At 36.0% G+C, this 27971-nt stretch overlaps 1 protein-coding gene across 5 annotated transcripts in view; it reads left to right on the top strand.

Annotated features, from left to right (window-relative positions):
- Positions 1-16669, top strand: part of LOC116173157 (discoidin domain-containing receptor 2-like) — a 55121-nt gene extending 38452 nt beyond the window's left edge. Inside the window, exons 7-15 of one of the 5 annotated variants that reach the window (XM_031490460.1) lie at positions 25-164; positions 5134-5341; positions 5622-5938; positions 9246-9342; positions 9390-10071; positions 10125-10217; positions 15523-15664; positions 15714-15863; positions 15918-16669. In XM_031490460.1, the coding sequence (XP_031346320.1) occupies positions 25-164; positions 5134-5341; positions 5622-5938; positions 9246-9342; positions 9390-10071; positions 10125-10217; positions 15523-15664; positions 15714-15863; positions 15918-16070 (1982 nt within the window). In that variant the 3' untranslated portion in view covers positions 16071-16669. Of the gene's footprint in view, positions 1-24; positions 165-5133; positions 5342-5585; positions 5939-9245; positions 9343-9389; positions 10072-10124; positions 10218-15522; positions 15665-15713; positions 15864-15917 lie in introns of all 5 variants that reach the window. The other 4 variants (XM_031490459.1, XM_031490458.1, XM_031490457.1 and 1 more) reach the window with 4 other exon arrangements.
- The last annotated feature ends 11302 nt before the right edge of the window (positions 16670-27971 follow it).

Genomic DNA, 27971 nt, shown 5'->3' with positions numbered 1-27971 from the left:
ATTTCTTACTTCTGTTACTTGAAGGATACGAATGGGTAGGGTGGCGTAACGATACACCCGGTTGGGCCGGTCATCCATTGGAAATGTTATTTGAGTTTGACAAAGTCAGAAACTTTTCAGCTGTGCATCTACATACAAATAACCTATTTACAAAAGATGTGCAGGTAGGTGAAGCAGGGTGACTTTATTTAATATTATCTTGTAGCTGGAGTTGCGTCCTATCGATTGAATTGCTACCCTTTCTATAATTCGGTTGATGGGATCAATCGGCCTCTACACGCACGCACTTTTTTTACAAATTTCCAGAAAAAATTACGATCCGTGTCTAGTGACAAAGGGTGACATTATTTGCAATTCACGCAAATAATGTCGTAAGCATCACAATTAGTCTCTTTTGCCCTGACGGTTAGGCGTTCAAGCACTGACCACATTTGTTTAGAATTACAATTTCGATAAATACGCTCACTTGATTTTCACATTTAACTGCCTGATATACTTGCGGGGAAATTTATGGTTATTTCATTTGGGAATGGAAAATCTGCCTTTTCAACCGATGTATGCGTTTAGAAATAAACTGGATTTAATAACGTTTAATGAGATATGTCGAAAGTTTTTGTAGTGCATCTCTTACAAAACGTACTGTAGGTACCTTGTGCGTAACTAAGATGTATTCCTTCTTTCAAGTTCGACATCTATTGATGATATACCTACAGCCAGAAAAGCGTGTCAGCGTTTCTCTTTTGAGGCCTTTAAAGTTTAAACTTTTTTAAAAAGGAAATTCAAGCCAATATAGCACAATTGATTGACGGTTATACCAAAGTTTGGTCCTATTTGGAACAGAAAAATGTAACATTCCTTTAGTTGCTTTAGTGTCTGCTTAATTAAATTAGTACAACCAACCCATCATATTTTTTTAACAGCATTTTGCTTTTTACGTAACTTTAACGATGGTTAGCATAGAACATGTTTTTTTTCATAGTAACCAATTCGCTTTTTGGGACTCTTCAGTAAACAATATTTTTATTAAATGATGCACCACACACTATACAGTTAGAGACTTGCCATAACAAGTCTCTAACTACGGTCTTTGATTAGGATTGGACTGAAATACGTAATTTTTCTATTATCAAAGGGATGCTTAGGAAACAAAAAAACATGTTTATTCTGATTCTTCTGTTTGTAGTTTTCATGAGCTATTCTCCGTTTTTTCTTAATCTAGAATAGATATTTACATTGCATGTTTAATGCTTTTCAGCACCGTTTTCTTTCAAAATATATAAGAAATATAGATACTTATTTTTCCATTAAAAGAATGTTATTTGATTGAATATCTCAATAATCCGACGTTCTTTTGAGAAAATATGCTTCATGTTTGCTTATTACTGCGGCTAGGTTCAGATGTTACAAATAAAGAAAAAATTTACGCCAAATGTAGACCCTTTACCCAAAAGGGAAAATTTTTGTTGTACCAATGTTTGAGCAACACAAACTGGAACTTTTTAAAAGATTCTAGTAGTCTCGGCGAGGTTAGGTTTAATATATTTTTTAATATAATTCTACAAGAATTTGATAATTGTTTACCAGTCAAGCGTAAACATTTTAATAAAAATCAAAAATCAATTTCCTGGTTTAACTAGCATTTAAGTAATTTAGTAAGGCCATGTGGTCAATTATCGATTCTTCTAGAAATACTAATCGTCAGGAAAGTCTATCGAACCTAACACCTGAAGAGTTCAATACATATTTTAAAGAAATTCCAGCGAAAATTACCAACAGAATTAATTCTACTTTTTCTGCAACATTAAGCACGAGCTCATTTAGTCGGATTAATAATCCGGCTCCCCACTTAAAATTTTTTTTGCACGAAGTAAGCATGATTGAGGTAAGAGACGCCATTACGTCTTTATCTAATAGTAAATGTCGAGACATATATGATCTTTCTGCAGAAATTGTAAAATGTCTAAGGGATTTAATTGTATTACCACTAACAGTGTTAATTAATGAGTGTTTTAGGGAAGGGGCGTTCCCAAAGGCACTGAAACGGTCTATTTTACCTTTGTTTAAAAAGGGTGACAAAGAGGATGTTTCAAATTATAGGCCGATTTCAATACTTCCCATTTTTTCAAAAATTTTTGAAAAGATCTTAAAAAATCGCATACTGAATTATTTTGAGGTCAATAATATTTTTTATTTGTTACTCAGTTGTAAACGTTGATTAACAAGACAAAACGCAAACGGGTAAACGTCATGTTTAAACGCTACTGACTTGTAAAACTGACAGCAGACCTGTAAAACTGATAGCAGACCTGTAAAAATTTTACAAGTTAGTAATCTAGTAATTTCATTGGCCAAAATTAATGCGAAGTCTCTGTTACATGGATAACATGATATTTTAGACATTTCTTCAAGATTAATTTAAGAACTAATTATTTACGTTTACTATTGTTTACAAATGAGTAACAAATAAAATATTGTACATTATACGCCAGGTAATAGTTTTTACTGGCTCTAGGAGATTCTCCTATCGCCAGTAAAAACTCACTTACCTGGGTAATAATGTAAAATACTATAATAATGCACAATACGGTTTTAGATCAAAAAAGTCAACGACGGACGCCCTTGTAAATCTATCTAGTACAATCTTAAATACATTTAATGAAAATAATTATACAACAGCAACTTTTCTAGATTTAAGCAAAGCTTTTGATTGTGTAAGTCATCAGATCTTGTTAAATAAGTTGAAAGCATATAATTTTGATGAAATTTCCATTAAACTCATGCAATCATATCTCGAAGAACGTTCTCAAACTGTTAGATATAACGGTTTATTCTCAAAAGAAATATGTGTACAGTCTGGTGTTCCACAAGGTTCCATTTTAGGGCCTGTACTTTTCTTAATTTATATAAATGACTTGCCTTCTACAGTTAATGGTCATTTCATATTATATGCCGATGAGACTACAATACTAAGCTCTGGTTCTAGTCTAGAAATAACAAATATAAGAAGTATAGATCTTCAAGGGCAGTCCAAGTCTTGGTTCCACTTGAACAAGTTGCCTCTAAATGAAGACAAAACAGAAGTTTTAACTTTTACGATGAGAAGGGACACTGATGTAATTAACCAAACGCCGGTGAAATTTCTAGGCGTCTATCTGGACTCCACACTTTCATGGACACGCCATATTGACGAGCTCTCCTCAAAACTGAACAGAACTGTGTTCTTACTCCGTAATTTACCAAACCATGTTTTTCCGGAAGTTACGCGCACTTCGGATTATTCCATGCCATAATGAATTATGGTATTTTAATATGGGGTCACTGCTCCTCTGTATCTAGAATCTTTAAAATACAAAGAAGAGTGGTTAGAATATTGGCTAACCTAGACTATCAATCTGATAGCAGGCAAGCCTTACCTTACCCTCACTTTACATATATACCTGTATGATTTATATGAAAAGTAATTGCCAAAAATTTAAATGCCACTCGGACTTTCACAATTATGATACGCGAAATGCATAATTACGTACCTACTTATTTACGACTTAAAAAAAGTCAGTACGGCCCTAATTTTTTAGCCATAAAATTTTTTATATGTTGCCCACCGCTCTCAAACATTGCAATGAAATGGAGTTTAAATCTAAAATTAAATCATATCTAATAAAAAAGGCTTTCTATTCACTAGAAGAATTTTTGACGAATAAATGTGATATAATGGAATAGTTTGTATAATTATTATGTTTGTTTGTAATTTACACTTGTGTAAACACCATGTGTAAAACATCAATAAATATTATTATTATTACTATTATTATTACTCTATTTTCTAGCTTCCTCAATAGCAAAAAACTTAGCAATAGTGTCGGATTTAGTATAGGCACACTATCGATTGCGCTATATCGGCAACTGTCACTTTAGGTACATCAAATATATTGCTAAATTTCTTTTGAATGTTCATTGATATTTATAATATATAGATATTCCTGTATTCCAGGATCCATACCGATTGACGGCTAAAGACACATTCATTTATTTGTGTGTTTCCTCTTTTTTATTGTGTTTACCGCATTTTTTCAAATGTATTTGTAAAAAGGTATTAATTTCAGTTTGACCGGCTGGCTGGCCGCAAATGGGGGCTCGTAGAATAACGCTTGTAGAACGACAAGGAGTATCGTCTAGCGGAGCCATGTAATTAACAACTTTAGGGACGAGATTACATGATGTGGGGTCGGCGGCACCTGGGCGCCATCCCCTAGCGTACGTGGGTTTACTAACGTGGTGATTTTTCAGTTTTTTTCCTTCTTTAGTTTCGGTCCGATTGTTCTCAAACTGGTGCCGTCGGAAAGACCTTATAAACGCGCACAACTCTGAATTTTTGTTAGGGGCGAAATTAACCACCCTTTGCAAGGCGTGCAACTTTGAGAGGTAGTTGACTTTCGGTTTCTCTTTCTCGTGTCTCGAGCTGTGAGAAGTGTCCCAAAAATTGAGTACTATTTTGTGAAGGCTTTTTAGCGAAATCGACCAAACTGCGAATTGTGGGGGAAGGAATGTGGTAGCACCCGCCACCCGGCAAAATCTTACTTATGGTGGAGTCAAAATTTCAAACGCGAATTGGGGATGAACGACACGTCGGAAGTGAGTACAAAGGAAATGCCAGGGCTGCTTTTGCTTTTGCGATATAGGCATTTCATTTCAGTCGATTTGGGGACGGTTTTTCATGTTTCAGTTAAACTCATTTGATAGACTTTGTGTGTAGGTTTGTTTCCGAACAAACTGTCAGGTAGAGTAAACGGTCACATCAAAGATCGGCAAGTACCTTTTATATTCAGTGTAATCTATTACATAAAATGCAATTTTCACTGTGCGTTTCTTAATTGACGCCGAACAAGCTCCTTACTTTTTATTATTTAACACAACACTCCACGTTATAAATAATAACGCGAACGTGAATGAAAAGTGGTAGCAATTCATTAAAATGCAAATAACTATGGCCAAACGAATAATGGCAACATAAATATTGTTCAAGCTTGACTTTTGGCAGATTCATAAATAACTGGAAATCAAAGATAAAACTCAACTTCAGCTACGAATTATTTTTATATATTACTTTGTATACCTAACGCTTTTTTCTCACAGGTATTTTCGCACGCTAAAGCGTACTTTAGCATTAGCGATAATGTATTTAACGGAGAACCTGTACACTTTTCGTACATGCCCGATTTAGTTCTTGATCATGCACGTAACGTTACTATTAAGCTTCATCACCGCATTGGACGTTTCCTAAAACTCCAGCTTTACTTCGCCGCTCAATGGATTTTGCTCAGTGAGATTTCGTTTCACTCCGGTAAGCAAGTTTAGCCCTTTTGCGTATCCTCAATTACCCCCATGATTTATAATTCCGTTAAAAAATTCGCATTTTTCAACAAGTTGTGCTCTTTAACCGAAATTAGTTTTTTATTGCGTTTAATAAAAAAAATGTTCGGTGTACATTTTTCATCCCAGCTGAATGCGCTCGACACCCCAAAATATTATACATAATCGAGCACTAAACTCGTTGATAAGTTTCTTTCTTTGTGATACCTATTCAGCAGCACAGCAGCAAGATCACGATCTCATTCCAGCAGTGGTGAGTGGAAATTTTACAGAATGGGAGGAAGACGTCGAGATTCCCGATACGGGTAGAGAATATCCACTGCAAAAAGACGAAGTGGAAGTTACATCTACCAAAACTGGCCGTAATACTGCCGGAGCACCCATAAAAACGGATTCGAACGAGGACTCGAAGCAATATATTGGTTTTGTTATTGGTGTACTCGCCGTAGTTATATTGATACTTACGGCAGCTATTGTTTTCATAGTCTACAGAAATCATAGACTGAAGCAAGTTACGGCGGAACCGAGCAATTTTAACGTGGAAAATCGAATGGACTGCGAACTGAAGGTAAGGCTAGAACATATTGTCATTTAATAAAAATGCGATGGGGGAGGGTTTTATATTCACAAACGTGATGAATGCGCTCGGAAAGTGTGCTTTTGTTACTTTTATTAAACAATCAGAATGCAAAATGTGAAGCTTTCGTATTATGAAGGTATTTAACTGGACAATCCGGTCATTTGCAAATTTCTATTGTGTAGTTTGATACGCAGATGAATTTAAAGTGGTCGACATCCACAAGTTAGGCTTGTTTAAATGGAACGCCATCTTTTTTAATTACTTTAATTGTTCATACCGTATTTATTAAGTCCAAAAAAGAGATATCGTAATCCATCGCGTTTACAAAGCTTTCGTTGGTAATTGTGGACATGCGATTAATTTAAAGCTTTCCATTTGCGTATTTAAATAAAGGCCACGTGATAACGAAGGGATGGCCTCCACTCTTCGGTCCGCCAAGGAAAGGGTTCCTTTATTGGGACGATTGGGTTTAAAGTCTCACTCAAAGAAAATGAGCACATTAGGATGAGAAGGGAGATTTATGAAAGCAAAATAGTACCATTGCGGTTAGTTATCGTAGAATAAAGTTTCGTAAAGGTAGTTTGAGAATTTGTTACGTGTATTTTTCCGTTAGCTTGTCATGTCGCGGAAGGTATTGCAAAGTAAATTGCATCACGTTTGTGAAAGAAAAATAAACAAATGTACCAAGCATGTTTATTTAATCAAACACTTTCGACGATTACAAACAACTAATAGACTTCCAGTTTCTGATATATAAACAATACAATTTTCCTCAATACATTTTCTAGTTACACTTAACTCTCACAGTTAATTTCCATGGAAACAAATTCACATGGGTTGTCTGCTAGACCAACATGAACAAATCTTTTTATACCATCCGCTTAATTTTCTTCTTTACCTATTAATGATCAATACCATTTCTGTTGAAATTTCCTTTAAATTTTTGTCCAGTTTTATTACCATGACTTGATAAAATTCTGGGCAGGCCTGCATTTTCATTTTCGTTGCTTTTTCCTATTGAAGCATGGTAAATATATTCACATACACAGTGACATCGCATGTATAAATATACTTGGAGTCTTTCTACTTTTCACTGATCTTAGTATTTAGTGCACTTTCACTTTCAAAAAATAAAAAGTGTACTTTTGCGCTCCTTATGTCTGTCTGTCAGAAAGGCTCCGGAACTACACCACTTACAGACTTGGTGGTATTGGTGTTATTCGATCAGAAATTAAAAATTATTTCATGTTTGCATTCTCGTTAAGGCATGAAATGTCAGTAAGGGCTATTAAAATCGAAAAAACAAGTTTTGCACTCTTCGCCTCTTGCTCACAAGCGGCTAAACGAATTTTTTTATCATTTGCAGGATTATTTTGTCGTTTCCCTCTGACCTTCCTAATTTGAAACTTAACTTGACTCGTACAACTTTACCCAAGTTTTCTGTTAAGTTTTATCGTCACATTCATTTTGAGTCACGTGTCATAGTCCCTATTTTTGTGCCCCATTTTATTTTTCCGCGTAAAATAGTTCACTTTCGTAACCTTTTTCCTTTTAGTATGATTTTTCCGTATTTGACCACTAGTGATCTTATCTTGATTGCCTTACCTTTCTTTGGTATATACATATTTGGTATATACAAGAAAATTTCATCCATTATTGTTAAGATTACTACCGTCAAAAACCGAAACGTTCGAAGCAGCGCAGCAGAGGAACCATAAACATCGAAGGTTCAGACGAAACTAAAGAATCTCTGGAAACGGAAAAATTGGAAAAACCGAAATTTGGACTTCTCATTTGCCTAGAAATAGTGCCTACTTTGATTTGATTTTCCTGCATTTTTTGCGTATTCGTCCTCCCATCGTATTTGTGGTCTTCCCCTTTCTCTTTTCCCCAACCATGGTCTCCAGTTTAGTGTTTGCGCATTCCATCTTTTGTCCAGAAGCCGCCGTATGTCCTCCCTGGTTGAATACTCTTGTTTTTTATATTGTGCAATGTTTTTTTTATTTTCCAGTGCATCTCGAAGTTTTCCGAATGCTGCTCAGATCAATTTGATTCTTTTTCCTATTTCTTGGTTTTCTTTGATAAGTTTTATTCTCTGTCTTCTTTGTGTTCTTATCTTTCGCCGTTTATTTTTATGATTAGATTCTCTCTGGTGTTTGTCATTATGTTTGTTTTATTTTTTTACCTGTCACCCATTTTTTTCTGATGCAACATGCATTTATTGTAATTCTGTTGAGCTCTTAGTAGACAAAATTATGTCATCCGCGTATTTTAGGCGATTCAATTAACTTCCGTTTATGTTTTTATGATTTTGTTTCCCATTCTAGTTTTTTGGGGCTCGGATAGTCATATTGGGCAACAAAATATGAAGCCATGAAGATTCGACCGAAAACCACGTTCCCAATAACATAGTTTTTCAGTCTGCAGTTACATCTAAAGAGGCGATATTCTTTAAATTTGGGCATTGTATTCCGGAGCACACAGAACCATAATAAGAACGATTAAGCATTGCCTTTATCATCATTGCGTGTCTTAAAATAAAGAAGGCAATTAGAATGTTTAAATGGAGCTTGTTTAATACACAAGTTACATAAAGGGCTACAAAGTAAGTCGCCTACAAAAACGAAATTCTCCCTTATGTTTCGCGAAAATGTAAATCAAATTGGTGTATCCAGAATGTAACAGCCATAAAGAGCAACGTCGTTATAACCGAGTGTTATAGATCTATATCCCACTTAGAAAAGAAAAATGGAGAGTCGATCATTCAATCACAAAAAAATATAAGTCGGTTATTTACGTTTATTGTAACACGCATCAGCCAGTAATATTATCAAACCCGTGAGCCATATTATTTCCGATAAAAAGAGAAAATGAAGAGCTCAAAGTTGGGAAAGACCAAAATGGTTTTAATACTGACATCAACGTAATCGGATTATCTTTGGAACGTTTGTTCTTAGTGATAAGTGTCAATTTCTATAATGATTAATCGATAGACCGAAAATGAAATGGTTTTCCTTATAGAATCCGTCATAAATGAAAAGAGCCCTTGTATATAATACGAAACTAAATTATTAACCGAGAGTGGGAGAGCGTGTATTATTTTCAATTTAGGGATTACATTATTAAGTGGTCGAGCTGTTTATAAATTTAAGCGATGGAAACTGAATAATTTAAAAGTATGTTTCACACGTAGTTAGTTTTTGACTCGTCCCAGCTGACGTTTCCCTCCACAATCCCGTTCATAACTATGCATTAGATTTACAGCGAACCCTATCAATCACTTTTATAATTTTAGATGGACATGAACGACGATGAAATTGATAAATCAATTGAGCGCGAGGAACCGATTCGTGCCAGTGCATACGGCGCCCACCTTAGTCCAATGTATACAGGTATTTCTCCAAAGCTCTTAAAGCTTTTGATGACCGCCTCGTTGCAGATGTTCCAGACATCGTCCGCAAAAACTGCAACTTAGAGGACTACGTGATCGCTCCACTAAATGCGAAATCGCCCTCGCTGAGGAGCCCTCAATCTTTGTTGAACTTCTTCCCTCAACCGCCTCCGATTCCTCCACCGCCCGAAATGTACTCGGCAAATCCAAAAATCTACCTACCCCTCGAAGGTCACAAACCAATTCCATCCGCGCCATTACTAACGCCCACATCTCAAAGGTCATCAGATAGCAGATCGAGTCGCCGCTTCATATTGCCCCAGAGCATGGAGAAGGACGATTTTTCGGCCGTACGCGAGGAGGACATCGACATTGTAGAGTTCCCGCGGGAGCAACTGCGTGTAATAGAAAAACTAGGCGACGGACTCTTCGGCGAGGTACACCTGTGCGAAGTGCAGTGGCATTTAAATAATGTGATTAACAGTGATTGTAAGTTCGTCATGATACAGTCCTTAAAGGACGACTCGTATCGAACGTCATTTAACAAAGAAGTGCGTGTACTGTCGAAACTTAAAGACCCTAATGTTGCTCAATTGTTAGGTGCATGCTTAGATTACGAACCCTACTTTTCAGTTAGAGAACATTCAGAATTGGGTGATTTATGTCAATTTCTACAGGACCATGTTGCTGAAACTGCAACACCGTTAGCGTCAGCTGCAAGTACACTGAGGTACGTAAGAAAATAATAAACGACCCAATTTGTTATTTGAAAATATATTATAGCTACGGGTGTCTTATCTACATGGCGACGCAAATTGCATCAGGCATGAAATATTTAGAGTCCATGAGATTTGTACACAAAGATCTGGCTACTAGGTAAGTCCTATAAGAATCCCATAATAAAAGGCATAATTTCCTTATTGCCGCTTTCAAATTAAATTTTGTATATTTATTAAAAGTTGCTGATGTAATAACTGACGCGAACAGCTTGCCTAAATATTCATTTGTGTTTATATTAACTTCTGTTTTTCGCGATTTCCTACCCTCTTGTGAATGAAGTTTTCAAAGTAATTAAGGAAATTAGTATTTAGATTTTATTTTTTAATGCGCGCAGTTGTATTTTTCGCAGCATTAACTTACTATTCTTACCCAACTTTTTCTTCAATTTGAATAAAATTATACCTACTAAATTTTGAGAGACGACTGACTTGAATGTTATTGACATTAATAATGCATATTGAACGAATCAAAAATCATCCGCGAGGGGAATGTTGTGATCCAACAACCACTTTAAATAATACTTTTCTCCTTTTTTTTTAAATCTTTCTAAATAATTAAAGTTTTTTTAATGACTACGCCTCTATCTGACCTCCTTACTTGCATATGCTTTCTAATATTGTTCTTTTGTTGTCCTTTAACCAAAATTTAGCCCTGATAAATGCAATTCCGAACATGAATTGTTCCACTTTGATGCGAAAAGAAATGTGAAACGGGGGGTGTAGTTCCACCCCCCGCGGATTTCATACCGTTTTGCACACCTAATTAGAATGAAATTCCATGTTACCAGGACAAATTTATTTTTATAATGAGCGCGATTATTTAAATCATGAGGCCTTTTGAGCAATTTTTTCATAATTCCCTGAACTGAGATTACTTCAACTAAATAAATGCAATTTTTATTAAAATCTCTCAAAACTAGAACCACAGATTTAAATCTGTGCTAGAACTTTTACGGAAAAGAGCTAGCCTCACATCCGTCCATGCCCATAGATGGTATAGATCAACATGGTTAGGCGGAGATAAAACATTCTTGAATGTCCCAAAGTCTGAATTATGCAAAGACATTTTTTAAGCATGAAAATAGATAAGGCGCGTATTTTCCTAAAATACATGTCAATCAAGAGGCTATAGTGAAAGTTAGAGGCTAGCGGTGTGAAATTTGTAATTGTTTTTTTAGTTCTATTTTGCCGTCTCCACTATGCGTAAATCCACCCCTGATGGCATATTTTGGCGTAAAATGTGATCCGAAATAATAATACATGATAGTAATAAATGGGCGTTTTTCAAAAGTAAACGAAAATAATTTCTTACTGCTGGACTAACCAGTTTTGAGCTAAAAGCGAAGTATAGCAAAAAATCTAAATGTGTAACGCACTTCACCTTCCAAGTCCTAGATAGGTAACGGAAGTAAATATTACTTTCCTTGTTCAGAAATATCATCCACACTTTTCGGGTCGTTTCCTGCTAAATAAACAAGGCGTAGGTATATAAAGGAATCGAAGGAGCTTATTATTGCCTGGCGTAAGGATAACTAACTTAATATAAACGTTCATCAATTAAGTTCTGTCAGCGTCAAGTGCTCCACTCCAACTATTTAATATAAATTACGTGTGTAATCAGAAAACGTTTATGTGGAACTGAAATTCAATTACGTTTGTTTTATTGGGGCAATTATAAATGGTTTCAAATGCAATCGTACCACAGTAAACTAAAATCGATAATGGGGTTGATTAGCGTTTTTTTCCTTCTTTTGTTTGCGTTCAAAAGCGCGTGAAAAGGGCATTTTTTACTGTCTTGCGTGGTAATGCATAATGGCATAACAATGTAAGGGCGCTAGAATGATTCAGAGTTTTTGAATAGAAAATACGTATCTTATGTTACATGGGAAGTTTATGTTGCCGGAAATTACACTTTAAATGTTGAAGTAGGTGACGCGCGTAAATGTAACCTTCTTCGTGTGATTTACTACGGGTGAGACTTCGGGCAGTATATGGGATCTGGATAGGCAAAAGTTCCTCTAGAAATTCCATATCTGCTGTTATGCTCTCGGTTATAAAGAAATTCATTACTATACTGTACGTAATAAAAGTCGTAGAAGGAAGGTTCTAAAAGAAATTTTGTTATGTCGTCAGAAACCACAATTGCATTATACCGAGCTTCCACTACTTTACAATTTTTACTGAGACTTATGGTACATGGAATAAAGGTATATTTATTTACATTGCAGTACCGAATATCCATGGTTCCTCTAAAGCTTTTAATCCTCAAAACACACAACACCAGAATATCTCAACAACCTTCCACGTAACATTTCATAGTACTACCATACCTAAGTTTGGTTCTGATCGATTAACATTTCTCATTTTTGTTTACCTACGTTGAAAGGGGCGAGAGGCGAGAAGTGTGATTTAAAATTAGAACAAAGAAGCGTAATGAAATTTTTACTAAAGGAAGGCAGTAGATCGAAGTCCTTTCGTACAAGCGTTTCAAACGGTCCATTCATGACTTGCCAATGACGTCAAGGTAAAGAATTGGCGCTGATTGACCGCCGAGTAAAATTTCTGTAATCGTTAAAGAAATAGGGTTATCAGAAACGATTGTTCATTCTACCATAGTGTAAAGAATCGAAATTTACACTATGATTCCCTCGATGATTCCACATACCTTGGAATACTATTAGTAATAGTAAAGTTCTAAAGGTTTACCTTTAAAAAGTGTTTTAACACATCATTATTTTAAACCCCATTTGGTCATTAATTTCTATTCTTAATTAATTATTTTCAACAAAAAATTTTAAATATCGAAAATCTGTTATTTTAGTCCCACTCAAGATTAATGGTAGTAGCAAATCCTCAAGTACGTAGAAGAGGCAAAAATACAAGGCTACGGGAACGTTCCATTTGTAGTTAAGTACCCTGGGAATATTTCTTAACAAATTGCTAAGAAACTCCCAAAAATGTATAAAAAGTCAATCGCAAAAAATCCAGTGCAAGGAATTTTCTAGATGCTGTACTTATAATAAGCTATCGATGTCAATTTTAAACCTTAATTCTTCTATAATGATGAGAAAGGGGGCGGAAGGGTTAGCATTTTTAACAAGGGAAGTAGCTAATTAAATGGGGCTAATTGTTGGTTGGAACTCATTATTAAGTTGCGACAAATTTACTGCAAACTCACGGGGGGCTTCCCGGTCCGAGCTGGCGCGGACCTCTCCTAGACCTCGCCGAACATTCCGATTGGCGATTGGGGTTGAATGCGTCGTTGGAGATGACATCCTGGGGAGTTAAGATGGAGCTCATACTATTTGGGAAACGGTTACGCCGCCGCGTACACACATCCCGGCTCGGTCCTCTGACTAAGACCCTCAGCCATAAATCAGTAACGTCAATCTATGTCTCTTATTGCCCTCCCTGTGAACACATCTGCAGGTCAAGCTCCCCCCTGAACTTTTTTTTACCAATGAGGCCTTGATTTCTCGTATTGGGTCGACACCATGGCGAATCACCTTGTCTTTTTATCAAATAGGGGTTGCGTTGACATTTTCTTTCTCCTTATTTACGTTCTTAAATTTTGTTAATTGTAATAAAAATTCCATTCTAATTAAGTGAATCATGAAACAAACCATTTTTGCTAAAAGCGTCTACATTCTAATTGTGCATGGAAAGAGCAGCTATCATTACTCCAAAACTGGACTTGTATTGTTGTCCTGTTCTGTACAGTACGAGGAAATATTTATTATAATTTGCATGTTTGCGTGTTTTAAAATTGAAATCGATCCCTCGTGACATGTGAAGTCAAAATTAAGGTTTAATCAGATACCGGAGTTTAAAAAGACTTTGAGATTTCAATCAAAATTTGGAGGACATGGTGATAATATTGATAACTTCACAACAACAGAAAATTCTCAACTTGCAAGTTTCTTACGGTTTTTAGAAAGATTTAGGGCAAACCTTATAGGAAGAATTTTAACTCTTATTTCTCCTAAGATATGTCTAAAGGCGATTTCGAAGGACGTGTCTAAGATTTCTTTGTCAAAATTCTAACAAGATTTCAAAAATAATCCTAAGATTGATAAAGATATTTCTAAATTTCGAAGGTTCCCACAAACTTGGAAGAACGGCAAGATGATCTGTAGATAAATTCTTAACTACCTATCGGCCAAATTTTCTATTTTCCAGGAAAATTGTCCAATAGGCATTTTCACACGATTAGGGCACTGTGCGCGGGTGCAACGTCCTGTTGAAACCCACAGTTTCCAACTCCTGTTTTTTTTGTATGTGTCTATGTGCTGTACATCGTTGTATCCGTAATAAAAAGGGGGGTCTCTATAAAAAAAAATAAACTTGACGATTTTTCCGAAACGTAACGTTGTATTAAAAATCTCTCAATGGTGTCTTGTAGAGCTCAAATAGTGACAATCAGAAAGTCTTTTTATATTTTGCTTTGTATCTGTTCAAACAACATCAGAAAAAATAACAAAATGGGCAAATTTCGGAAGTCATCGAAATTATCTCGTATTCTTTACAGTTTACAGCATGATAATATAACTCATTAATTGGGCAACTTTTCCCTTCGTGTCTTCTATGGTTTCCGAGATCCCCATGATAGACATTTTTACCTTGGACACTGTGTATACTCACGACCTTTGAATTGCAATTCCAAAAATTAACATCTTGAAAGATTTAGTTTTAAGGCGGCTTTCTTTAAATGCTCAAAAACGGTTTATAAATTTCTTAAATGTGTGGAAAATATGCTTAACCGCTTTTAAGTGAAAGTAAATTAGGCACTACGATCTCTCATTTCAGAAGGTACAAAGCGAGTATAAGTTAAAATTGCAATTAGAGCTTTAAGAAAACCTACGTGACTATTCACACAGTGAAAGAACTATTTCAACGTCTTAATTTTTATTAGTTTAATTTGAAAGAAAAGCTCTCATTCGAAAATAATTGGATATTAAAAGTCAGGTCGCGATAGCTTCGCATTCGAGATTTTGCTAATCTTTGTTCTTATTGGAGATACCTAAACTACAGTCAACGAAAAATTATGTAGACCTTAGTTAGAGGCCTAAGAAAACATCTTTCGCATAGTTAACTTACGAATCTCGTAAAAAGAAAATCGCTGAAAAAGCTCTATTGATATTATACTAAAATTTGATGCAATTTGGTGAGGTACATAGTTTTCCTTTTTTGAGGTTTTATAGATCTGCAGCGGAGAAAGCACCGAAAGCGAAAACTTTTGATCTTTCATGCTCACAAATTGCTATTCAAATATTTTTCCCAAGATTTGGGATCCAGCTCATTGAAATCCGACGAACTGTTTTTTTTAGTACCTAAACTGGAGTCTACATACTTCTACAGCGACAGTAATCCTGAAGCGTTGTAACATTTTATTCTTTCCGCAGGAATTGCATAGTAGGAAAACAGTATAGGATAAAAGTCTCAGACTTGGGTTACGGGAGGACTTTGTATATCAACGACTACTGCATCATTGCTGAATCAAGACCGCTTCCGTTAAGGTGGATGGCGTGGGAAAGCATCTTGCTGGTAAGAATTATCTCACAACAATCTTCCACATTTCCCATTTTCCATCTAGGGCAAGTACACATCGAAAAGTGACGTGTGGTCCTTCGCCGTCACGCTCTGGGAAATTCTATCCTTCGCACGGGAGCAGCCCTTTGAAGAGTTCAACGACTCCAAGGTGCTGGAAAACGTAACCTGCTACTATCAAGATAATGGACGGCATGTAAGTTACGTATCTTCCCCATCATCGTTAACTTACCAGGTCTTACCCACGCAGATTTTATTAAGCGTCCCGATCAACTGCCCGAAGGAGATCTACGACCTGATGTGCGAGTGCTGGCAGAGGAACGAATCGGACAGGCCAACGTTCCGAGAGATACACCTCTTTTTGCAGAGGAAAAACTTGGGATACCATCCCGAATTGAACTGACGGTGGCTTTTCTTTCTACCAACGACAATAATGTAGAATATGTGATATAACTTTAATTTGCAATTCTAAATTTGTTTTTTACTTAAGTGTACCTTAACGGCGAACGCCCCTCTAGAAGCTACCTACAATCTTTCGAAATTAGGTCCTGACAGCACACTTCTTTCAGTTAAGGTACGTAAGTGCCAGTCTGTGTGCCTTCTATCCTTGCTGCTAACTTGCTTCCTACAAGTGCATTAAATTAATACGCCTCTCGTCAGCTTCCGATTCCAAAAGTTAATAATGTAGATGTTAATCTTGTTATTGGTGTTGGATTGTAAACAATACTTTATCCATATAGAAGCCAATCATTTTCAAAGCTACGAATATCGTTAAATATATAATGTAAGAAAATGCTACTCGGCGCTTTCAATAAAATTTACGTAAAATTATGTACCAAGCAAATTATATACAAAGAAAGCAATCATATCGGTTAAATAAATCAAAACCTCTAATCTTTGTAAATATAACATTACACGTAAGGTATGTAATTTGTCTTTTGTACATTAACATTGTTATTATTCTTACTATGGACCAATTTAAAATAAAATCGTAAAAATCGTGTTCATTTATTCCATCCGACCCTAAACTCCTGTTTGTCGATTAACTGAAAAAGGATAATAATGATTATTAAAGGCTGCTTGCAAAGTGTAACCGTTAGAAAGTTGGAAGAGTAATGCTCGCTGTCAGTAAGGCTAACCGCAAATGAACAGCGAACCTCGTTCCCAAAAAAACATGAAGGAGAGTCAAATATACGCGCCCTTCTAACGTAAGGGTATTAAAAAATTCTCCTGGCTGGAATAATTAATGTATGTAAACGTGCGAGTGGATGTGATTTCAGGTAGGTCGAACTAGCTTTGCACGCAAAATGGGTATTGATTTAGGTTTTTGCTTGCGTTGAAATTAAATAGCAAACAGTTTTGCATGTAACGCAGATTAAATGCTAGCATTTCCTATTATTTATAACGTTATTAAATTAGAAATGAGGATGTGCGTGGAAACATAAACTTTCGCCCGGGGGAGCGTTCATAATTCTTTTCAAAAGTATCGATTTTAATTTCAAAATCCGTTGTGCACGATATTCACGTTATTAATTGTTACATGTCCAAGTTGTCACCGAAACCACGAGTTCCTAGGTGTCATGGTGAAATGGTTACCCCTTTCCACCCCTTCGTCAAGATCAACAATTCAACAACCACTAACTAATTAGGTCAATACAATGGAACATAACGAGAATTCCCTCACCCCTAATACCAGTTGCAATGTACCATAAAAATTGAAGGAGGCATTTTAGGTGACCGGTGCCACCTAAAAATAGTTTTCTTCTGTACCTGGGGCATTTCTCTCCTTTTCAGTCGAATTATTTGCTTGATGTTGGCGTATTGGGGAAATGTTCCTTGTTACCCTTGCGACAAATTAGCGACACCTTGGTTTACCAACTGAAAATGATTCTGCGCCAAAACACCCGCGTCAAAACAAAATCACCCGCACTTGAGGGGCTGCGGGAAACCCTAATCATAACTATAGTAATCTATCAAAATAAACAATATTCCTTTGGCACTAAATACAATACGAAAAAGCCTCTTAAATTTGTTATTATCGCGCTTGTTATAAAACTTCATTACGGACAGGTCTGTAACTAATGAAGAGCGTTAAAAAACTTTAATCTCCTCAAGATTTCTCAATATCAAATGTAAAATCCCGCCATTAGGGAAACTTAAAAAACTCGAGGTTATCTTAAACTTTAATCGGTACTCAAGCATTTTATCAAGAAATATCGAAAATATTCCTTTGGCCACAACACGGAAGGATTTTTTACATTAAAAAACACTAAGTAAAATATTTTTTGTGAGGTGTTTCGACGAGGGTTATGGATAGCCCCTCAACAATTTTAAAAATTCCTGAATCAAGTATTGTGGTGAATCTAATTTTAAGTGCTAAAGGAGTATTTTAGACTCCTTCTGGTTGGAATTTTTGAGTTAGATTGGAATTTCAAATAGTACCTCAAGATTCAGAAAATTTCTCTAATAAGATTTTGGTTGGAAACCAACTATACATTGGAATTCTGCTTACAGTTCTCTTTCTCACTCTCTTCTCAATCTGGAGAATCTAATTTAACAATTTACAAAACAATGTCAACATTATTAATTTTATTATCTATTTATTTATTGTTCTTCTCATGTTCTGGGCACTCAACAGGCTGTGACCCGCATAATGCTTTTTCGAGGTGCCCCTGCAGAAGGTAGTTGTTCTATACTACTCCGGTATTTACCTTACGAATTAGGAAAACTGCAGAAAAACCTAATTTGGAGTAGCCGGCAGAATGCTCGAAACTGATCTAAAGAAATTCCTATCTCTGTCACAGATGAAGAATTCACCTCAACGCAGGTTCGAACACCCGACCTCCCGGCTATGTAGCCCAACGTTCTACCATTGAGCCACACAGGCGGTATTATCTGTCCGTTTGTGTCGTCACGTGTTGTATATGTACCGAGATGAAGAAAATCGAATGCCGGGCTGTTCCTTACAAAACACGGAAAACCTCCAAAAATTATTCTTGAAGATATGTTGGCTGTATACGGGGATGATTTCCCTTCTAATTCAACTATTTCCGAGTGATCAATATTGACCCGTTAGGGTGCCCTGTTAACGTTATCACTTCAGATGTAGTTGAAAAACAGTCTTTGATACTGGAGGATGCACAACTAAAGAAGCCACAATTAACAGATTCACTAAGAGTTTCAGAAACCACCGTTAGGTATGGATAAAAACATTTTTTGGCAGAGCACCTATTTATTACATTCCTTTCCGAACTTCTTTATTAAATAATAGAGCTTCGCTCTGCCAAGTTGACGTAGAAAAAATCGTATTACCTCGCGAAATCTGGAAGACAATATTTGGTATTAATTAAACCATGTAAATGTAAAACAAATCACAAGTTTCCAGACTTTGCATACTCTCGTTTAACTAAAATGCACGCAAAGGATAAATGTGATTTTTTTTGTTAAAAAGGACCTTCAAGACGCCTCTCGCAACGAAAACGCGACGCGAAACAAAGACGGCGGTAAGTATTAGAAAAATGTTGTCATAGTCCTTTCGTTTATAGTTTCAATATCGCGATATTACCTGCCATAAAAAGCAGAAGTTAGAAATGGCCAGAGCTTCCGAGACTTCTGGAACAGGTAAACCGTAAAATGTCAAAATGGTGATGGAAATCGGGTGGTATGACATTCCGTTAAAAGCATTTCCGGATCAGCGACCGATTTTAACGTTGTGAATGGAACAGCCCGTCGATATGACTGCTATTCAATTTCCTCAAATATAAATTTTGTTATGTCATGTAGAAATTGATAGGCTGTTGCTTGATATACAGGTGTGCACTATGTAATAAAAATTAATATTTATTGGTATATGGCGCCTTGGAAAATCTAATTGCGTTTTAGTTTTCCGAGGCGGCATCAATTTTCACGTTAGCTTTCTCGGTTCGCTTGAAGACAATAAACGATAATAGCGTTTAACAACTAAGGCAATTTTGGTGAAATGTAAACCAGGAAATAGCACTTTGCAAGTATTTAACTATAAAACGCGATAAGATCAGGCTAACATGGCAGAATGATCCTGTTATTATGCGGAATCTTAAACCTTGTAACACAAAGCGTGCACTTTAATGTATTTACTGGCGAATTTGCTGAAATAACTATTTAATTGTCTCAGGGCATAAATTCGGCAGATTTTACACGCACGTGTAAGCGAAATTTGAGCAAACGCGAGGGATTCTTAAAGCGTCTAACCGCATTACTTACATGGATTCTGAAAGTTAAAATCTGTTGTATTCCCCAACATGGCTTTACAATTCACGACACATTATGGAATTGCAGAGTTCGAAGTAGTCGGAAGGAAGTTATACCTCACAATAACATTTGTCAGGTTCTGGAATGGAATTATCCTGCTCCCAGAGAACGGCGACAAATTCGATTATGTGGGTCTAAAGTGCTTAACCCTTAGAACATCTTCCTAAAATACAATTGCTACATTCTCATTCTCCGCGTTTTCTTAATTTTTTCGTTAAATCATAATTTAAAAATCTTTAAAGGAAAAATGGAACGCCCCTCGCGATGATTAACTGTGCCAAGACATGATAACTGTACATCTGAAATTGATGGCGATGTAGTTTTCAGGTCATCACCGTGTTCGTAAATATTAAAGCAGCTTTGTCACGGACGTTTTTCTATATATTTATAAGATGACTTCCTTTTGGTTCCTTTCAGCCAGTGCACCATTCTTTTCTGAGCGCATTATTCTAAAGGGGAATTGTGGCTAACAAACGAAAAAGTGCAATTCATTTAAATCGGGACTCACGAAATTACCTCTTGCATTTTCTTTCATAATTGATTAACAGTGGCAGGGCAGATTACAAACTAATTTTGGGAAATAAACTTTCATAGCAAAAACGAACAGAAATTTACAATGGCTGGAATTCAATGAGATCAGTTTACGGAACTATAACTTCTGAACTTAGTTGGGAAACTATGAGCTTATATGAAATACTGGCGATTGCAGAAATTGTGATACAATGTGCAGTGGACGATAAAGGGTACACTTTAACCATACCATCTTGTGCATACAGTGGCATGTTTCAAATCTGACTGACGTTATGAAACGTCTTATTTTTCGGGTTACGACGTGCATTCACAAAGAATCAAGCCTTGTAGGTGTTCGAAAAGTAAAAGTTTACCTTACATAGATGCAAAAAAATATATAGTAATTATTTTCAATTAAAGAATTAATTCTCCTTTTCTCCGATTAGTCTGTTTTACATTACCATTTAAAAAAAATTAAAATTGTCCTGCAGGAAAACTTCACACTGCCCTGAGATTGAATTGAATTAATAGTTTAAATGCAATTAGACTTAAAGGGCGTTAGTCTTTGTGTTTTCCTATAATCGCTTCGCCAATTTAAAGAAAATAGTGTATTTGACGCTAAGCCTAATGATGGGGAGGTAACCCCCCGAAATCGATAGCTAAAGAAAAATATAAAAACACTTCAGCCTTGTTCTCTTTTTTATACTCAATACTGATAGACTGATATGGAGACATACATCTTTTGGAAACTCTGCTACAATTATCGGTGGTGTAAAAGTTGAGCTAGACTGCATTTTCGGGTCACCTCCAGGATGATATTCCAATGAAGTGAAAGCCCCTCCTCCGCGATGCTTACGATCTTCGATACTACCACCTGCATCCATGAAAATTGTAGACGATGATCGTCTCAAGCAATGACCTGTGAATGCAGCTGGATCTTCCCAAACCCAAATAAGGAGCAATTAGTTTTGGTATATCTCCAATTTTGTTACTACACACGGATTGTTTTGTGCATTAGGAGTTCCGATAGTTTAAACACAGTCGACCTTCCACCGTGGGTGACCAAACAGCGGCGTATTTTAGATAAATATTCAATAAATATGGACAAGAAACCAATTTCGAAAGAAAATTCAACTTTTGAACTAGTAGCCCAATCTTGGAACTGTTTGAAATTATGAATTCTACAGGCGACATTCTATAAGAAATGTGTTTTACGGGTCGATCTGAGACAATTTTTTTTCGGGGCTCAAAAAAAGGCAGTGTATAACCTTCCTTTTTTACCAAAAATCCACTACACCAAAATTTCTCGGGAAAACACTTTTTCTTATTAATTTGGGTGCGTAGAATCCAAATCAATTCGTACTTTTTCGATCAGACTTCTCAATCAAAAGTTATAGACAAGAAAAAAATTCAAAGGGCTGTAACTTTTGAACTAGTAGCCCAATCTTGGAACTGTTTGAAATTATGGATTCTACAGGCCACATTCTATAAGAAAAATTTTTCCTGGGTCGATCTGAGACAATTTTTGTTTTGGGGCTCAAAAAAAGGCAGTGTATAACCTTCCTTTTTTACCAAAAATCGATTACACCAAAATTTCTCGGGAAAACACTTTTTCTTATTCATTTTGGTGCGTAGAATCCAAATCAATTCGTACTTTTTCGATTAGACTTCTTAATCAAAGGTTATAGACTACAAACCAATGCCGAAAAAAAATTCAAAGGGCTCTAACTTTTGAAATAGTGGCCCAATCTTGGAACTGTTTGAAATTATGGATTCTACAGGCGACATTCTATAAGAAAATTTTTTTTTCGGGTTGCTCTGAGACAATTTTTGTTTCGGGGCTCGAAAAAAGGCCTGCTTATAACCTTCCTTTTTTACCAAAAATCGACTACACCAAAATTTCTCGGGAAAACACTTTTTCATATTAATTTGGGTGCGTAGAATCCAAATCAATTCGTACTTTTTCGATTAGACTTCTTAATCAAAGGTTATAGACTACAAACCAATGCCGAAAAAAAATTCAAAGGGCTCTAACTTTTGAAATAGTGGTCCAATCTTGGAACTGTTTGAAATTATGGATTCTACAGGCCAAAAAGCAGTACTTTTAAGTTATTCAAATATTTGAGAACAATTTAGCATGTGCACGACGCTTTGAAAACTGGTACACGTATTCTTAAGGATATAACTGGTATAAGAAAGGTCCTGGTAGGTACCTCCTATATAATAATATAATAATAATAATAATACGCTTTTACTCCCCTTAAATTTGTATATAACAATAGATATATAAAAAAAGCTAACCCCATACAAAGTACAACTTGATTTTTTAAGTAGTATTAAGACTTTTATCTAGTATACTATTTTAAATTTTTAATGTATTTGAGTGACAAGTATTCGAATACTTTTTATAGTATTCGAATACATTTGAAAGTATTCGAATACGATTGTTTTCTGGCAGGTGAAATTCCCCGCATGCTTTAAAATTAGCAAGGTAATCCCAATTTTTAAGAAGGGCAGTAAGGACCTGGTCAGCAACTACCGACCAATATCCATTGTTCCTATTTTTGGGAAGGTTATCGAAATTTTAATCAAAAATCGTTTAGTTACGTTCTTAAGTAAAAACCATGTGCTGAATGAAACTCAGTTTGGCTTCAGGACAGGTTTATCAACCACACAAGCTGTGAGTAGTCTTGTTGATGGCGTAGTCGAGGCTTTTGAAAATCGTCATTATTCGTGTGCCCTCTTATATGACTTAACGAAAGCCTTTGACTGCGTTACACCCTCAATACTCCTAGAAAAACTGCATCATTATGGTATACGGGGAATACCATTGAAATTATTGGATTCGTACTTAAGAGGCAGTTCTCAATGTGTTAGCTTTAATAACAAATCTTCAAGTCTAAAGGAAATAACACTTGGCGTTCCACAAGGATCGGTCTTGGGGCCCACCTTATTTTTGATATACGTGAATGATCTACCTAACGCAATCAGCATTGGTAAATGCATTCAATTCGCAGACGATACAACGATCTTGTGCAGTTCCCCTGTCATAAATACTCTAACCGATTATATTGCCAACGTGAACACCCAACTACAGCAATGGTTGGAATGTAATAAACTTAAACATAATTCAGATAAAACCCTAAATATACATTTTACCACAACCAAGTCCATTGCTAGGAGAACGTCTGCAAAATTACTGGGAATAACACTTGATAATGAATTATCTTGGGAGGCCCATGTAGATCAACTCTGTACAGTTCTAGCATCGAATACGTATTTGCTAATTAGACTGAGACAATCCTTAAATCATGATGTCCTACGATCAAGCTACTTCGCGTTTGTACATTCTAGAATTAGCTATGGTATAACTATCTGGGGCAGATCCCCTCATTCCTTGCGCGTCTTCAGAATGCAAAAGAAAGCTATTAGGATCATCGCTTTCCGTGGTTTTAGGGATCCTTGCAGGGATATATTTAAAAAACTTAAAATTATGCCACTACCATGCTGTACAGTGAATTTTTTTTAAATGCGAACATAGGAGTTTGCATGCAATGTAATTTCTCTATGTTCGATTTTTAAAAAAACACATCAATCTATTGAGTAGTTCAAATGAGTAGTAGATACAATTGACAGCTGTCACATTTTTAAAAATACCGCCGTCCAATTTAATTACGAAATCGGTTAGGTTATTGCTTAGAATGTCAAGGAGGACACTTCGAACATTTATTGTAATTGTTTTCGTTATTTATTTTCTTATTTTCTTCATTTATGTATTGAATAGATCAAATTAGTAGAATACCAGGTGCACATGACCTACAAATAATTGAAGGTTGGTTCACAATGAGTTGTGGTGTCAGTGCGTGGCCTGTGAGGTCAAGTTATCGTAAATTTAAGAAAAATGTGTCCTAAAGTTGCTATGGCCTCACATGGCTTCTTTAAAAAAATCTTACCGAGTGCTCTTCATCATAAAGACTGTAGAGTTGCTGTTCATAGTCACACAAGTTGCGCGTTTTACTGGTGGGAATGTGAACCGCGCACACCTCATAGATTGATGTGTTTTTTTAAAAATCGAACATAGAGAAATTACATTGCATGCAAACTCCTATGTTCGCATTTAAAAAAAACTCACTGTATATTTACCAAACGTTAATCCATATTCATAAATTAGTAAATTCAAACAAGAATGTGTCAGACACGAGCAATCACGGTTATGCCACTCGTCACTGTAAGTTACTTTTACCCGTAAAACGTAGACTATGCGTATCAACAAAAAACTCATTGAATGTTGCACTTTACAACAAAGTCGATAATAAATTAAAATCTCTGCCACTAAATTTGTTTAAAATACAAATCAAAACATTTTTATTAAAGAACTGTTTTTACAGTATTGATGAGTACATGGCTGCCCCTACATGCACAGACATGATTTTTTTGTGTTAGTACCTATTGTGAATGTGACGTAACCAAACAATTTTTAAATTGAATGCGTTAAAAAAAAGTTATTATTATGGTCGGTGTTTCTTGTGAGAGCTCAGGTCTAGCCTGGTTAACTAATCGCACGGATTAAAATCAAGTAACGATTAGTGTCTGTGTCTGGTGAAGTTATGTAGGGTCATTAAAAAAAAAAAAAAAAATCACACACGTACATTGGACATCTAGGGATAATGTAATTCGTACTTACCAACATACCTATTGATGGGCACAATAGCCAACGCTATCAGGAAAGAGGAAAACAAAACAAAACAAAATCATTATAATAATTCCTGTAATTTTATTAAATGGAGTTTATTGTGTAAGTGTTTCTTTGGCTTTGCGTTTGGGTTGAATACGAGTGGGTTGTGATAACGTGGTGTGCTTCGGTGAAGAAGGAGTTATGTGTTTTTTAATTGTGCTAGGGCGTGTAACTTTATTGGGTGGACATGTCTTTGTAGTACATGTTGCGTTACTTGTATTTATGATGTTTCTTTGTTCTTGAGGTTGTATTTGTGAAGTTGCTTGGGTTTTTGGTGGAGATATTTTAGTATGTTGTGAGCCTGTAGTTCTGTTAAGGTTTTTGCGTTGCGGTTGAATACGAGTGGGTTGTGAAAATGTGGTGTGTTTCTGTGAAGAAGGAGTGATGTGTTTTTTAACTGTGCTAGGGCGTGTAATTTTATTGGGTGGACCTGTCTTTGTAGTGCATGTTGCGTTAGTTGTATTTATGGTGTTTCTTTGTTTTTGAGGTTGTATTTGAGAGGTTGCTTGGGTTTTTGCTGGAGATATTTTAGTATGTTGTGAGCCTGTAGTTCTGTTAAGGTTTTTGCGTTTCGGTTGAATACGAGTGGGTTGTGAAAATGTGGTGTGTTTCTGTGAAGAAGGAGTTTTGTGTTTTTTTAAATGTGCTAGGGCGTGTAACTTTATTGGATGGACCTGTCTTTGTAGTGCATGTTGCGTTACTTGTATTTATGGTGTTTCTTTGTTCTTGAAGTTGTATTTCTGTTGTTGCATGGGTTATTGGTGGAGACATTACAGTATTTTGTGAGCCTGTGTTAACGTTGTTGCGTTTGGGTTGAGTACGAGTGGGTTGTGTTTGTGATAACGTGGTGTGTTTCTGAGAAGAAAGAGTATTGTGTTTTTCAGCTGTGCTAGGTCGTGTGGGTGAGGGCGTCTTTGTAGTGCGTGTTGCGTTACTTGTATTTATTGCGTTTGTTTGTTCAGGAAGTTGTGTTTGTGTGGTTGGTTGAGTTAAGTTTGGAAATATTACAGTATGTTGTGTGTCATGTTGTGAGTCTAAAGTGCTGTTTAGGCTTTTGCGTTTGGGTTGAATACTAATGGGTTGTGATAATGTGGTTTGCTTCAGAGGTGAATCTCTGATTGTAGTATATGTTGTATCATTTGTTGTACTTGTTTGTTCGGTAAGTTGTATTTGTGTGCTTGTTTGGGTTAGAGGTGGAGATATTACAGTATGTTGTGTACCGTGTTGTGAGCGAGTACTGTTGTTTACATGTATACGTTGTGGATCATTTCTGTATGTAGTATCTTGTGTTATGTTTAGAAATTTACGAACAATATGGCATGTGTTGATAATGATTGCTTTTTGTAAATGTTTGTATGTGTTTTTGTCTAAACCTAATAGTTGTAAATTGTGGTGTATTGTCTTTGGTATAACTCCAGTAGCACTAAGAATAATGGGAACTATAACAGTAGATTTCATTCTCCATTGCGTCTTAAGCTCGATAGCTATATCGGTGTATTTGCGGTGTTTTTCTGCATGTGTTTTAGTTAAGTTGTTAGTGTTGGGGATGGCAATGTCTATAATACAAATGGATTTTTGTGTTTTATCTATAAGTGTAATGTCTGGTCTATTATTGTGGATAGTTTTGTCTGTGAGTAGTGTCCTGTCCCAATATAATTTGTGTGTGTTGTTTTCGAGTATGATCTGTGGCGTGTATTTGTAGTATGGTGTCGTATCTGTTATGAGATTGTGTTTAAGTGCTAATTTTTGATGTATGATTTTAGCTACCTGATCGTGTCGATGTTTGTATTCAGTTTGTGCAAGTCGTGTGCATGCCGATATTATATGTTGGATTGTTTCTGATGTTTGTGAACAGAGTCGACAAGAATCATTTGTCACTGTTTTATCTTTATGTATGTGTTTTTTATAGTTGCGTGTGTTAATGACCTGGTCTTGTATTGCTAACATGAACCCCTCAGTCTCCGGGAAGACATCACATTCAGACAACCAACTGTGCGTTGCTATAGAGTCAACACAATCCTGGCCAACCTCTTGTGGAAATCGTCCATGTAAAGGCTTTTGGTTCCATGTCTGTATGTTATTTGTGATGTATGTAAGTTTGGATGTGGGTGGGAGTACATTAGTTTCGTGTAGGTTAAGTGGTGTGTAAGATTTGTCTGCATATGTTACTGTTTTGTGTAAGACTGAAGTATCTGATTTGTTATAAAAGTATTGTCGTAAATTGTGTATTTGTGTTTGGTGTAATAGTTTTATATCTGTAAGTCCTCTACCTCCTTCCGAACGAGGAAGGTAAAGTCGTATAGTGGAGGAGTGAGGGTGATGTATATGGTGTTTTGTTAATAGTGTACGTGTGTTTCTCTGTATTTGTTCTAAATCTGTATTTGTCCAACGTATAATCCCGAAAGAGTATGTAAGCACTGGTATGGCATAAGTGTTAATAGCTTTGATTGTATTTCTACCGTGTAATTTTGTTTTAAGTATACTGCGTACTCTTTGTAGGTATTGTGTGATAAGTGTTTGTTTTATACTCGTATGTTTAATATGTGTATTTTGCTGAAAACCAAGATACTTATAAGTTTCATTCTCGTCCATGGAATTTATTAAATTACCCTGTTCTAGCTCATAATCTAAAAGTTGTCTTTTACCAGCTGTGATGTGTTGTGTTTTACATTTATCAATTCCAAAGTCCATTTGTATGTCACGTGAGAATGTTTCGGTAATGTGTAGAAGGTGATTAAGTTTTATGCTTGTGGAAGAGTATAATTTAAG

This window comes from Photinus pyralis, unplaced genomic scaffold (genome assembly GCF_008802855.1).
Source record: "Photinus pyralis isolate 1611_PpyrPB1 unplaced genomic scaffold, Ppyr1.3 Ppyr1.4_LG6, whole genome shotgun sequence".
Classification (NCBI taxonomy): Eukaryota; Metazoa; Arthropoda; class Insecta; order Coleoptera; family Lampyridae; genus Photinus; species Photinus pyralis.
This window is presented reverse-complemented; position numbering and strand designations above follow the sequence as displayed.